General features: G+C 39.7%; 1 protein-coding gene across 1 annotated transcript in view; it reads left to right on the forward strand.

Moving 5' to 3' along the window:
• Positions 1-14,511, forward strand: part of PARD3 (par-3 family cell polarity regulator) — an 844,345-nt gene that overhangs the window by 449,638 nt on the left and 380,196 nt on the right. The window contains exons 11-12 of the mRNA XM_019507949.1: positions 1,764-1,892; positions 5,647-5,685. Coding sequence (XP_019363494.1) covers positions 1,764-1,892; positions 5,647-5,685 — 168 coding nt within the window. The remainder of the gene's footprint in view (positions 1-1,763; positions 1,893-5,646; positions 5,686-14,511) is intronic.

The following is a 14,511-nucleotide window of genomic DNA, read 5'->3' on the forward strand; positions in this document are numbered from 1 at the left end:
GCAGCTGAAGTACTGCATCCAGTTTTGGGCTCCACAATTCAAAAAGGATGTGGAGAAGCTTGAGAGAGTCCAGAGAAGAGCCACGCGCATGATCAGAGGTCAGGAAAACAGACCTTACGATGACAGGCTGAGAGCCATGGGGCTCTTTAGCCTGGAAAAGCGCAGGCTCAGGGGTGATGATTACTGTAAGCCAATACAGTATTAATGAACACAAGATTTTTTTCTGCTCCACAGTAATCATCACTTTGCTTCATTTCTACTTTTTCTTTCTGTTTCTTTCTATGGCTCCCTCCAAGGATTTTGTAAATTCTTCTCCATTTCTTTTGTTTGGCTGTTTCTCAATTACTTGCTCCCCTGCTTTTATGAACCAAGCATCAAAATGAAATAGCAGGATGCTTTATCAGTTTCAGTTTGCTGTTTTATCAGCTAATGGTAAAGAAAAAAGGTGCATATGAGGAAAAGGTTAATGATTTTGCTTCGCTACTTAGTTCTGTAACCAGCAGTCCCATGTGAAACTAACAATATCATTTGTTTTGCTTACTCAGATGTTGTGTAGAGCAGTGGTCTCCAAAGTGGGGTGCATGCAAAATGATCCATTGGGGTGCAGGAAGAAAATATTATAACTTCTATTTATATTTATTTTTTATCTAAAAGAATAAGGAAGAAATTAAGCTTTACTAATATATAATGTACGGATTGACACTGGCGCCCTCACTCGGTCCGTATGTCAGATGGTCACGTGTCACATATGGTACGCGAGATATCCTGAGGGAAGAGTGGGAGTTCCACAGTGCGGAGGGGTTGACAGTGGCACCCTCAGTCGTTCATTTGCTTTCAGCATATTGCAACATATATTGGGGTGTGTGCTCAAATTTGTTACTGATGGGGTGCACGATCAAAAAAGTTTGGAGATCGTTGGTGTAGAGGACTAGTTAATGAAGACAATAAAGGCTCTTGGCACATGGAAGTGCCACATCGCTTCACAGCATTTGTTCCTCTGGCTGCTTACCATTATTTTATAGGAACACTGTACTCTCTAAACCTCTGAAATGTGTTGTATGTTTCCACTCTCCAACCTCTTATATATTTGTGGAAGAAGGGCTTTGTTCTCCAGATTTAGTGTGTGTGTTGTAGCAACACTAAAATTATGCATCCTAGGGGTAGTTACAATATTCAAAACTCTTTAAAATTGAAAAATTCCTTATTTGGGGAAAATGAGTGGAGATAACATATTTTTTCTTCAGGCTCTACAGTAGTTTAAAAAAAAATTCTCAGTGGAAGAAGTTCAGAAGTGTAAAAGTAGATGCCTGATTCCCATTTGAAGTCAGTGGGAATTAAGCTCCTAACTCCTATCTGTGCCTTTGTAAACCACTCCTCAAATGTTTATGGGATAGAGAGAGAATGTACAGAGATTCCAAAGCTGCTATCCATGTTGTATCTGTTTTTTTATCATAAAGAGTTCTGAGGTCTCCAGGGCTGTCACTGTGACATATTTCATGAGCATCTTGTCATTAATAGTCATAAAGTATTATTGGGAGCATGGACCAAGAAAAAAATACTGTTCTGCATTTTCCTCTACATTGGGTTAATTCTATTTCCACTAAAATGATAAGCAAAATTCCCATTGCGTTGAACCCCCTTATGTTAGTTCCTTGTGAATTTGAAACGGGTTTTGCCTTCAGATGTATTGTGTGTGTTGTGACGCACAATAGTACTCTCTGCTACTGGACCCTTAGCAATTTCTAATATTTTGTTTCTTATAGGTAAATGGGGTCGACTTAACAGGCAAAACCCAAGAGGAAGTTGTCTCCCTGCTGAGAAGCACCAAGATGGGAGGGACTGTGAGCCTTTTGATTTTTCGTCAGGAAGAAGCATTCCATCCAAGGGAACTGGTGCGTAAAATAGAGAGCAGCTAAGAGATTTTAGATGAAAATGAACAAATGATCTGGCTTTGATATCTGCTGGTAAATATCTGTGGCTAGAACTGAACACAAGGAAATAAGTTGCCATTATTTTCTTGTCACTATGTTTCTATGAACATTTTTTTGAAGCTCTGGTGTTGGAATTAAACATTTATAATATGCGAGTAGTTGGTTTAAAAATCAGATTATGGGAACTGTAATGTGTGACAGAAAATGCTTATTACAGGAAAAGTTATTGGATGGACTTTGCTTTGATGCATGCAGATGACTTTATTATTTCATATCTTTCACACTCATGAGTCTGCGTTTGAAAGCTTGGCATTTGTCCCACTTCATGATCACAAAATTTTCAAAGCATTTAAACCCATACTGGAACAGTATGTATGAATGCTTTGGTATAAAAAGGAGGAATTTACAAGAAAAAGAGTTCTTATTTGAATATAAAAGCAATCCCTATATGGAATGAAACCCCACAATTATTCATTTACTTGGGTAATTGAGCGTGTTTTCTGAATAATTGAAGCAAACTGAAACAATCAGTGTTTATCACCATACCTGTTATTTGCAAAGTGTATATAAATATTTCCCTGATTATTACCTAAGATAACTTTTGTTACAAAAAAGTAAACCATGAATATTGCAGGTGCGTTTTATTCTGTATTCAGTTAATAGGCTGAATTTGTTTGTATGAATATAGTTTTGTGTAGCTCCTAAAATAAACTCTTTGGCTTCCATGTCTTGAAAAAGCAAAAGAAGAGAACATGTCATCTTCTCTTTTTGGCATGTAAAGTAATTTGTTTAATTTCTAGTCAGTTTGTAGCATTTTGAATGCAAAAGTAATAGTTTCTTTTGACCATTTAAAAAAATCTAACATCAGTCTTTGCACTGACTTTCTTTCAAAACAGCATTTAAATCTAATAAATTATAGTGGCAGGGAAGGCTGTAAATGAACTGCATTTGTTAGCTTAATCCACTTGGGATGTGACTTCAGGTACTGATATGTCATGGTTTATGAAAACTTTCCCTTAAAGAGTGGATCAAATTGAATGGTATGGAAATCGCATCACATCCTTCTGAGTGGCTGGAAAGCAATCTGTTTATAAAGTCCTGTGATGTAATTTACACAGTATTAGTAACTCTGCAAAAGATGAATTGAAATGCCTTCAAGGTTTTTTAAATAAACTCTTAAAAGTAAGAACATTCCTTAATTAATTATTTTTATATTATTTTTATACTTGTTTTTGCAAGTTGCAATAAGTAATACTATATGGAGTAATTTATATAAACTTTCCTGTAATTTGCTTCATTTCTTGTCAGATAGACTACCTTAAAGAACTCTTTCACCTTGATATTAACTGCTTTAATTTCTGTTTTATTGCATATCTTCTAAATTAACAAACTGCACTGGCCCCTTTAAAATAGATTTAACCTCAGCAGCCTCTTTGATACTGCTTCCTCTGTGCTGGGCAGAGGATAGTATAGGAAAGTTAGAACTTAACATGTTCATTTAAAGCTGTTGCTGGACAATCTTCTATTACCTATAGAATCAGAAACCTAGAGCATCAACTGGTATAGTTCCAGTGGTACAACAACAAATTACCACCGCTAAGGATCTGACAGCATGTGTGCTGGTTCCTGATTGTATCAAGATTTGCTAATATATACCTTGACATCAGCAGCCCCCAAGTTTGTTTTGCTGACAGCAGTCATAGAGCATATCCAGCAAAAAAGAGCCTGGGAAGCTACAGAACTGAACCATGTCTGGAAAGGGTTGTTTTTCCTTCTGCTGATTAAGAAGTAATACAGAAAATTTGTTTTAATACAGTTCAGCCTATCAAGGATTTTTATCACCTTCATCTATGGAAGATTTCTTATAGGGGGAAAAAATCTAGAACCATGCCTGTTCACCTTTAACATTGCATATGATTATTTACATGTGATCCAATTGCTAACAGTTTGTCTTCTGTGTCCATCCTTCTTTCTTCCATATTTTCCCTATTGCTTTATTATTTCTTTTAAATTATAATTTTATGTACATTTAATGAGTGATGTCCACTGAGAATATATGTTACTATGAATATCCTATGAACTTGTATTTGACATCATCTTATATGTAGAATGTGTGATAGCATGTTTTTCTAACAGTCATTTGGTATAACAACTCTACGGCTGATTATTCCAATAATGAGTTTTTCAGATTTGATTTTGTGGGAGTTAGGAATTCTGGGTTCTGCTTCCCTCTGTGACTTCTACATAGCCAATATGGGCCTCAGTTTCCTGTATGAGTAAAATGAAAGTAATAAGACTGATTTTATTCGCAGGAGAGTTCTGAGGTTTAATGTCTTTGGTAGGGAGGAACCATGGACGTGCATAGTATTATACATTTAAGTCAAATGAAGGGAATGTTTAAGCAAAGGCTGTTTTGCTTTACTACAAGATCTGCACAGGGTGTGTTAATACATGTGTGTTTGAGAGAATAATAATCCAGTGCCAACAGCTTTGAAATCTAAGTTTGCGTTGATCAGGGCACACAGATATAGGTAAATAATTCAACGTGTTAGGCTGAAACTTTAACCAGTGGTGATTATGGAAACAAGCATCCTACCTCCTTCAGAATATCAGGAATTTTACTGAGTCCAGTATTATGTTAAATGCCCGTGTGCGTATAGCTAATGAATTGGAACTGGTCCTCTTCAGCCTAGCTCTCTTCTCTTCCTCTGTGAAGGCACAGCAGTGCCTCTTGGGGGTGCCTTGGTTTGTGAAGATGACCTGTTGGTCACTGTGTGCATGTGCTCCTGTTTGTCAGCCCATAGAGGACACGTTTGTTACAGTTTTCTGAGAAATTAACTCTTAGCTCAAGCTCTAGAACGTCCATGTCAGGCACAGGCTAACGACGCTGTCCCTTTCCACTGTTTTCCCCAGAAAGACAAATAGTCTCACTAGCCATATGTTGGATCCCTTACCTTAATCACTGATAGCTGCTCCTTCAATATTTTATCTTCTTTGAATACTGGCTATAGGTTATACATAACTAAATGGTCACATGTTTACTTCCAAACTTTAAATTTCAAATCATATTCCAACCTACCGGTGTAGGTTTTAACATACCTTTGTAGGTGGAGGGCTATGACAACAAGATGGTTGCTGGGCCCCACTTTGGTCTTTAATATAGGATATACAGGAGTTTGTAACAGCTAATAAATTCTTCAGCTACACCTCCCAAACACACCGGTGGGAAGCAGAACAAGAAAATCAAATGTACTCTCCCACTTGGATTAGGGTGAGGCATTTTCATTGTATATTAGAATTATTATTGTTAGGTTTTGGGGATTATCTGGTCTGCTATGCCACAAAATGGCCTCAGAGAAGCTAGTATAGCCAGCAGAGACTTATAAGTAAGAGGAATTACCTTCAGTATAAAGGTGTGTATTGGTTCTTGAGGGCTGGTAGTTGTCACCCTCCTGTGAAGGGAGTTTGATGTAGAGTTAATGGGGCCACAGTATAAGGTCAGGGACATTTGGCATAGGGTTATAAGAGCTGCCTCTGTGCAACTCTCAATTTGTGCCAGTACATGGTAGCTCTGGATAAGAGAGCGCAATATGCTCCCTGCAGTCCTCTCTTTCCACTTTATACCAGAATTTGAGCCCTTTGTATGTCCCTCTGCTAATAGATAGTGTGTGTCTTATGTAGCCGTGTTCTTATTTATTTTTTTTACTTCCTTTAGAGTGCAGAGCAAAGCCAGTCACAAATTCCAAAGGAAACGGTAAGAGCTTTGTCTTTTCCTTGTCAGAAGACTCCAAATTGTATTAAAATTGATATCGCACTTCTCCATCAAAGTTTGAGACCCTCCTTTCACATTATATACTGTAGATGGCTCTCTCTAGCTTTACATTTTAAACTTATTTTTGTTATGCAGTTTTCAATTCTAGTTGATTTTTTTCCCTTTCAAATACAGACAAAGGCTAACCAATATAACACTTGATCTGAGCCTTCAAGAGGCCAAGACGCGATTTAGATAGTTAGTTGGGGGGGGGGGGTATATGTATATATAAAAATAAAATCATGGTTATGCTATTTAAGTCTGAAGCTCAAACAAATAAGAGCCAGGAAGCTTATAGTTAAGGCAGACTTAAGCAATTGTTTGTTGTTGTTAGTTATTTTTAAGAATCTCTGATGTCATGTAAGGAAAGGAGTATCAGTTTCCTTTTGGAGGTTATAGCACGTTTGGATTGAGATCCATTGGCAAGATTCTGTATGAAGGCTTGTATATGCTCCAGAAGGGACATTCAAGTCTCCTGGTACAAAAACTACCATGTATTAAGTTGTTAGTTTACTTTGAGACATAAAATCAATTTATAAATCATTATTATAGAACAAGAACAATACAGTATATGCATCTTCATGTGCACAGTATCTTGAATATTACTTTCTATTTCAACAGAACTCATAATTTTACTATTAAGCAAAGTAACAAATTACCACGTGGAAAAATTTAGAATTTCAGGTAAGAGAAGAAAAATTCTGCTGGGATTTGAGAACAGGTCAAGAGTTGTTTTTTTTTTTTGTTTAGAAAATTTATTTCAGATGGCATGAGCACCTTACCAAGGAAAATTGTCTCAGGGCTAGGTAAGCTGATGGAAGGAAGGTGATGGATAGTTTTTAAAAGTTAAGGAGCACAGTTTTGAGTTGTAATCCCATTGACTATTAATCTAGTCAGCAGAGTTCTCAAAGGATAGAGGAGGTCAGTGTATTTTCAGGTGCATTGGAGAATTGGGCAGGAGCATATGTTGGAAACTAGAAACATAGAATTTAACGTGACTATAGAAATGGTAGTTGAAACAGTCAGAGGTGACAGGCATAGATAAGAATTTCAGCAGAGACCATCAGTGCAGCTTATGGTACCCATTGTGGTGATTTTGTAAAGTTGTTGATTTCTTTACTTAGTTATTTACATTTTTAGCCGAATAAAAGTGGATGTGATGGTGATACAATAGGATATCAACTGTGTGAACTGCTTGGACAGGAAATCATGTAATTGAGATCCTGCTGGTATAGCTTATATTTCATCAAATATCCCTATAGTGTGTTATAGTTTGTATTATTACATGAAAAAGTGAAACAACTACCACTTTTTCTTTTGACGCTCTCTCCCCAACTCTCCTTGGTTTGCCCTCATTACTTGCTCGCTTTTCCTGCATCTAGTTATCAGGCCTTTCAGATTCCTTTTCTTGCAGTTTCTACTTTTGCACCCACCACTGGTGTTTATGCTCCTAGTTGTGAGTTTTTTGACTTTGTGTCATGGAGTTGACAGTAGAAGGAAGAGAGCAAAATAGTATGAATACAAAAAGTGAAGTTGTTGGAACTGCAAACATGATAGATTCATAGATTGTAAGGCTGAAAGGGACCTTGGAAGATCATTGGGTCCAGCCCCCTGCACCAGGCAGGAAAGACAACTGAGGTCTGTCCCCAGTTGGTGACCCCAGCAAGGTGACTGTCCAGTCTCCTCTGGAAGATTTCTAGTGTAGACGATTGCACCACCTCTGGAGGGAGCTTATTCCACAGTCTGGACATGCTAACTGTGAAGAAGTTTTTCCTAATGTTGAGCCTGCAATGGTCTTCCAGGAGTTTATGACCATTACTCCTGGTTTTCCCCAGCAGTGCCCTGGTTAACAGTTGTTCACCGAGCCCTTGATGTACTCCCCTGCTGTAGTGGTAAGCAGCTACCAAGTCCCCTCTCAGCCTTCTCTTTTTCAGGCTGAAGAGTCCCAGGTCCAGTACTGTACTTCAAGAAGGATATTGATAGAGTCAAGAGGGTCCAGAGGAGGGCCACTCATATGGTTTAGGGCTTACAGGACAAGCCCTATGAAGAGAGACTGAGGGACCTGGGGCTCTTCAGCCTCCGCAAGAGAAGACTGAGAGATGATCTTGTGGCCGCCTATGAATTCATTAGGGGGATGCAGCAAGGGATCGGAGGTGTTCTGTTCACCAGGATGCCTCTTGGGGTAACAAGGAACAGTGGTCACAAACTGACAGACAGAAGATTTAGGCTAGATATCAGGAAAAACTTCTTCGTGGTAAGGCTGGCCAAAATTTGGAAAGGGGTTCCAAGGGAGGTGGTACTCTTCCCTACCTTGGGAGTCTTTAAGAGAAGGCTGGATGGGCATCTGGCTGGGGTCATCTGACCCCAACACTCTTTCCTGCCTAGGCCTAGGACTCGATAATCTGTTGAGGTCCCTTCCGACCCTAGCTTCTATGAATAGGTCCCTCAGCCTATTCTCATATGGCTTGCCATACAAGTCTCTGATCATATGGGTGGCCCTTCTTTGGACTCTTTCAAGCTTTACCTCCTTTTACGTCCTCCTTCAAGTGTGGTACCCAAAACTGGATGCAGTACTCCAACTGCAGTCTCACCAATGCTAAGCAGAGCAGAAGAATCACCTCCGTGGTTTTGCTTGAGATGCGTTGATTAATGTATGCCAGAGTATTATTTGCCCTGCTGGCTATAGCGTTGCATTGCTGGCTCATATTCGTAGTGTGGTCAATTACTATCCCCAGATCCCTTTGATCTGAGGTGCTATTCAGTTTGGCACCACCAAGTCTGTAGGTGTGTAGGGGATTATTTGTCCCCAGATGGAGCACTTTACATTTCTCGATGTTGAACTTTATCTGGTTCCAGTCCACCCAACTTGCCAGTCTATCTAGGTCTGCAGCCTATCTTCATCCCCCATAAGTTGTTTTCACCCATAAACTTAGCCAGTGAGCTCTTCACATCCACATCCAAATCATTGATAAAAATGTTGAAAAGCACTGGACCAAGAACGGACCCCTGAGGAACACCACTAGCCGCTTCTCACCTACCCACCTAACTGTCTCACAGTTAAGGCCACAATCCTCCAATTTTCTTGTGAGAACATTATGGGATACCAAATCAAAGGGTTTTTGGAAGTCAAGGTATACAGTGTTAACCTCCTCTCTCTTACCAGTTGGCGAGCTACATGATTGTAAAAGGAGATAAGGTTGGTAAGACGAGACCTGCCTGCAATGAAGCCATGCTGGCTGTTATTCAGAATCTTACCTTCTGCAAGTCTATTGCACATAGGCTCCTTAATAAATTTTTCCAGGATTTGCCCTGGGATAAAAGTTAGGCTAATTGGCCTATTGTTACCCGGCTCCTCCCCTTCTTGAAGATGGGTACAATATTGGCCCTCTCCCGGTCCTCAGGGACCTCTCTGGAGTGCCACGAGTTTTGGAAGGGTTTTGCCAGGGGTTCAGCAATGACTTTAGCCAGCTCCTTCAGCACTGTTGGATGAAGTTCATGCAGTCCTGCTGACTTATATATGTCTATTGTTTTTAGATAGGAGCAGACAGGCTCAGGTACAAAAATCTGCTCTGAAAAGGTGTCATAATTGTTCATGGTGTATTTGTAGGGTACTTATTATTTTAAAAATAAAAACTGTAAAAAGTTGTTGACAATCATGAACCAGGAATACAATTCATACATCAGTACCAAAAACATAAGACCCAATTCAATGCTGCATTATTTCAGACTTAAATAACAAAACGTTGTTGGTTTTAGTGGAGTGGCTCAATAGCTGCAAAGAAATGATAATTCTAAATGGATCCATGTTTAAATGGCAGGCAGTTTTGAGTGGAATCTCACAGAGGTCTTTCATGGGCCCAGTGTTGTTTAACATGTTTATTAATTATTTGAATGCTGGAACAAAGGGCTCCTTGAGCCAATGTTCATATGATGCAAAATGGATGGATTGCAAACACACTGAGGGACGGGAACACAATTCAAAAGGATCCTCACAGACTGGAAATCTGGGCTGGAGATAACAGAATGAAGTTCAGTGCTGACAAGTGCAAGCTGCTACACCTTGAGGAGAATAATCAGAAACACAAATACAAAATGGGCGACAAGTGTGTGGATAGCAGTGCTATAGAGAGAGATCCTTAGTAGGGCTGCGCAAATCTTCGATTGCTGATTCGATTCAGAGGAGTTTCAGCCCAATTTGGCAGCCAGATCTCTGAATCTGAATTGAATCAGGAGACCAATTGATCTCCGGATCGAATCGGAACCCTCTGAATTGATTCAAAGATTTGGAGAGATTTGATGATTCAGCCACAGATACAGCTTTACATGTTTTTTCTGCATACCTTGAGGTACCAGGCGTGGCTTGTGAATGCTGAGATGGTGGGGTGGATAGAGTATCCCACGGGAGCGTGGTGGGGTGCTCCCTGTGCTCAGCGGTGGACCTGGAAGTGAACCAAAGGTACTTCCTGTCCCAGCTCCTCAGCTCAGTGACTGGTGCCTCCTGGGCCCGGGGCGGGGGGTGTTCCCAGGGTCCCCCTGCAGCTGATCATTGAGCCGGGGAGGTGTTGGGGGAGTCCGGCACTGCCTCAGTGCATGAGAACTCCCCTAGGATGCTCCATCTGCCCCACCATCTCAGCGTTCATGAGCCGTGCCTAGTACCTCAAGGTGCATAGAAAAAACATATAAAGCTGTGTCTATGGTCGAATCTCTGATTCTCCCAATCAGAATCGAATCTTCAGATTTGGCCAAATTGAATCAGGACAGTGATCCGAATCAATTAATCTAATCACTGTCCCCCGAATCAGGCTGAATCCGAATTGAATACTGCCTGCTTTGCACACCCCTCATCCTTAGTGGATCACAGACTTAATATGAGTCTGCAGTGTGACAGCTGCACAAAAGTTGAATGTGGTTTTGGGCTCCATCAAAAGGAGCACTAGGTACTCCTTTTGTGAAGTAATAGTGCCTCTTTACTTGGCACTGTCAGGTCTTCCTGGAGTTTTGTCTGTGGTTTTGGGCTGCATATTTTAGAAAGGATGTTGAGAAGTTAAAGTGGGCCCAGACACAGGCAATAAAAATGATGAAGAGCTTGGAAGGCAACTAATAGAAGAATACATTGAAGGAAATAGATGTGTTCAGCTTGTGGAAAAGGTGCTTAGCCTGAGACATGATACAGTCTTCAAATGCCTGAAGGACTGCCATTAAGAGGAGAAAAAACACCTTTTCTCTTTTGCTGTGGAGAGCAGGATGTGGCTTGAAGTTGCAGCAGGATGAGTTCAGATAAGGTAAGAGGAAAAAGGTTCTTCGCTGTCAGATTAGGGAGGAAGTAGAATAGATTGCATAGGGAAGCTATGGACTCTCCGTCACTAGAGTTGTCCAAAAAGGTGCTAGCTATGCATTTGTCAGGGATAATCTAGGAATAGCTATACCTGTGTTATACTGTGGGTATTTCCCATGCATCTGGGTTTTATGATTTCTGCATGGAACCTGGAAGAATTTTTTTTCTCTCCTGATATGTTACAGATTTGTTTTGTCTCAGAAACATTGGGTGTTGGCTGGAGCCAATGCTAGGGATTTTGATTAGGGTGTGGCAGGGCTCCTTCTGTGACTAATGCCCAGAGGTTCCTGGAAAGAGGGTCTTGCCCCTCTGCTCAGAGTCAAATTGATTGCCATATTTAGCATCAAAAAGGAATTTTACCCCGGTTGTCTGGTATGAATCAGAGCCTGTGCATTTCTAAACAAAACATTTGAAAAACACCTTACTCGCTTTTCTTTCTGTTTCACTGATAAACAGGAAGGGTGTCCAAATTACTTCTGAGCTGTCTGTCTCTGATGTGGCATTTTTAAACCATGACTTCAGCCAGTCATTAGCTGTGCCAGCTTGATGCCAATGACAAAACTAAGTAAAACAGATGCACTTTTTCCTGAACTTGATGATTATTTGGAATGCAAAAGATTGACCGTAGTGTGAAAAAACAGTAATTTGTCATTATTACACTTCTGTTTCTAAGGGAAATTACCTTAATCTTGTTACAAAGCATTGAGAAGAAAACCCCCTGTTAGTTATGCTATATAAAACATCTGCCAATTATGTTTCCCTATACTCTTTGGAAGTCAATAGTGTTTTGAGTATTACTGTGTAATAAATAATACAGTTGCTTGTCCCCACCCCTCTCATCCTCCACCCCAACCTTGTACTTTGATCCAAGATGACGGTCTTTTCCCCCTTCTTGAGTGTAGCTGGGAGTAGGGAGCCTCATCTTGGATCTGAGTAAATACAGTACTAAAAAACATGTGGCCTGGGTGGGACATGGCTCTGGCTGATGTGGCCCATGAGGTATACAGCCCCCAGCCAGTTAGAAATTGGAAAGTCCTGTATTGAGCTGTTATCCAGAAAAGGGAGCATGGTGTAGGAAAAAGTAGGCAATGTGAGCTGGAACCTTGAGACTTCTTTTCCTGGGCCTTTCACTTATCCACTGAGCAACAGAGGGAAAACTCTAACTTCTCTTCATTCAGTCTCCCCTTGTTTGAAAAATGGGCATAAGTAAGTCTTGCCTTCACAGCAAGGTAGCTGTTGGGGATGATTAATACCTTTGTGTATTGCCCTAAGTTGAATGGCCTTGTGGTTAAAGCATTGGCTTGTCTACCAGCAGATCTGGCTTCAGTTTGTGGCAACTGCCAAAGTTTTTCTGCATTACCTTGGGTTAAATCACTTAGCTTTGTATACCGAGGTTCCCCATTTGTAAAAGGAGGGAAGAAGGGCATTTTAAATATAATGTCAAGATATGCTTGGACCCTGTGACCATGGCACTACAAGACACTGGCAAGTGCATTGAAAGATGTGCTATACATATAGTTGAAAAGATTTATAGTTGAAAACAAGTAATGCATTGAGAGCTATCCTTTGATGAAAGGTGCTTCAAGACTTGTACCTTGTCATTAAAATGTCAATATTGGGCATTTCCTTGATGTGCTTTCAGTATATTTTAACAGGGCAGTGATCTTCTGTTCTTTTCTGGTCATTTACTAAAGTTTGTTTGAATGTGGGAGTAGTTAGTCTTGCATAAGCTTATGTGTGTGCTTATTGAATACTTGTGGGAGATGTGTACTTGTACAAGTACAAATACTTGTATGTGGTCGAGGAAAGAAGTATAGGTTTTCACTTCTTGTGTATGTAATTCTGTATATCTACACAATTTAATTATGTTTCTTTCAAAGGAAATTAAATCTCTTCCATATGATATGATATTTCAGTTTGGGGTGGGGCAGAAGAGGCATTTACTACAGTTGGAATCATAGATGTTCAGTACCTCTGAAAGATGAGCCCAAACTCTTTTACAGAGTAGTGATATACTAATCCATATATGTAGCACAGCACTAAAATAATTTGGTATGGAATGATACTACCAGATTGGGAGAGACCTGCTGGCTGATGAGGTTGACAGTGTTATTTTCTCAGTGTTGATTGAGAATATCTTGAATGATTGCTGATTCTCTCCATATAGTTATATAACTTTTATTATAGAAAGGGAGATGCACAGTTTTTGTCTTCTAATCATGCGGGGTGTAAGGGTGATTATACTAGTTTCAAAGACACTTTTAGCGACATAATGAATGACTTCAGATTACATTTTTTAATAAAGATGCAATCTAATGAGATGATAGCAAAGAGAGAAAAAGAAAATAAGTCTGTAATCTTCTCCAGGATACTATTCTGTTTAGATTTCTTTAACTATAGAAGGTTAAATATTACTGAATAGCTTATTTGGAGTATTAATGAATTGATCTGAGACCAATAACCCATAGTGAATAATTAAAATAACATTCAGTATCTTTCTGTTTGTGAATTCACCTTGATTAGTTTGAATTTTCTTGAATGTTCAAGATTAAACCATGAATAGTGTCTCTGTATAATTCATAGGCTATAGGTCAATCACAGAAAGGTTGGTTGGTGAAAGAGCAAGATATTTGAAATCTGAAACTCAAGTAAGATAAAGGATGTAGAACTACAAAGGATTCCTGGGTATAGCTCCCTGGTACCTCAGATAATTCCTTTCAAAACTGTGGATAGATTTTACTGGGCATGAAAGTCACCTAGGTGGCTTTGTTCCCTGTTCAGGTGCGTAAATCTTAGAATTATATTTCTAGTTTGATTACTGATGATTATGAAAATAGCATGTTCTGACTGCTCTGGAATCTTCCCTGTCTCCTAATCCAAAAAAGGCAGTAAGGGCAGAAATGACTTGCCAAGGTCGCCCAGCATGTTGCTGGGAATCCACTGTTTCCATGAATGTTCCTACTAGTGTAATTTGGTAGAATAATGACAGAAAGAGACTGTGCAGTGGCCCTGCACCCAGGCAAAGATTATTTATTTGTTTTTATTTCAGCAAATGGTCGTGGAGATAATTTAATTTCTGGTATTGCCTTAGTTTTACTAGCACTGCTATTTCCTATAGCAGGCCTGGGGATCAATATGGATTTAAACTAAGATTGCTATCTTGAAAACACTGACCTTTGTGGAAAAAATTATTGTATTGCAACTTTCTGATGCAGATATTATCACATTTTTAACAGCAAAATGCTCTGTAGTTACTTGACTCAATAATGCAATATAGTGAATTTGTCCCTAAAGGATAATTGTTGGATAATTTCAAGCCAGAGCTGGTGGCCATAGCCAGACAGCAGCTTGCTTCAGTTCAGGGATGTCAAACTCACCTTGTTCCTTGGCTAGACCTGGACTGCAGAACTCTTTATGGGCTGGATCTGTCAGTG

This window comes from Gavialis gangeticus, unplaced genomic scaffold (genome assembly GCF_001723915.1).
Source record: "Gavialis gangeticus isolate Ggan-Ray unplaced genomic scaffold, GavGan_comp1, whole genome shotgun sequence".
Lineage (NCBI taxonomy): Eukaryota > Metazoa > Chordata > Crocodylia > Gavialidae > Gavialis > Gavialis gangeticus.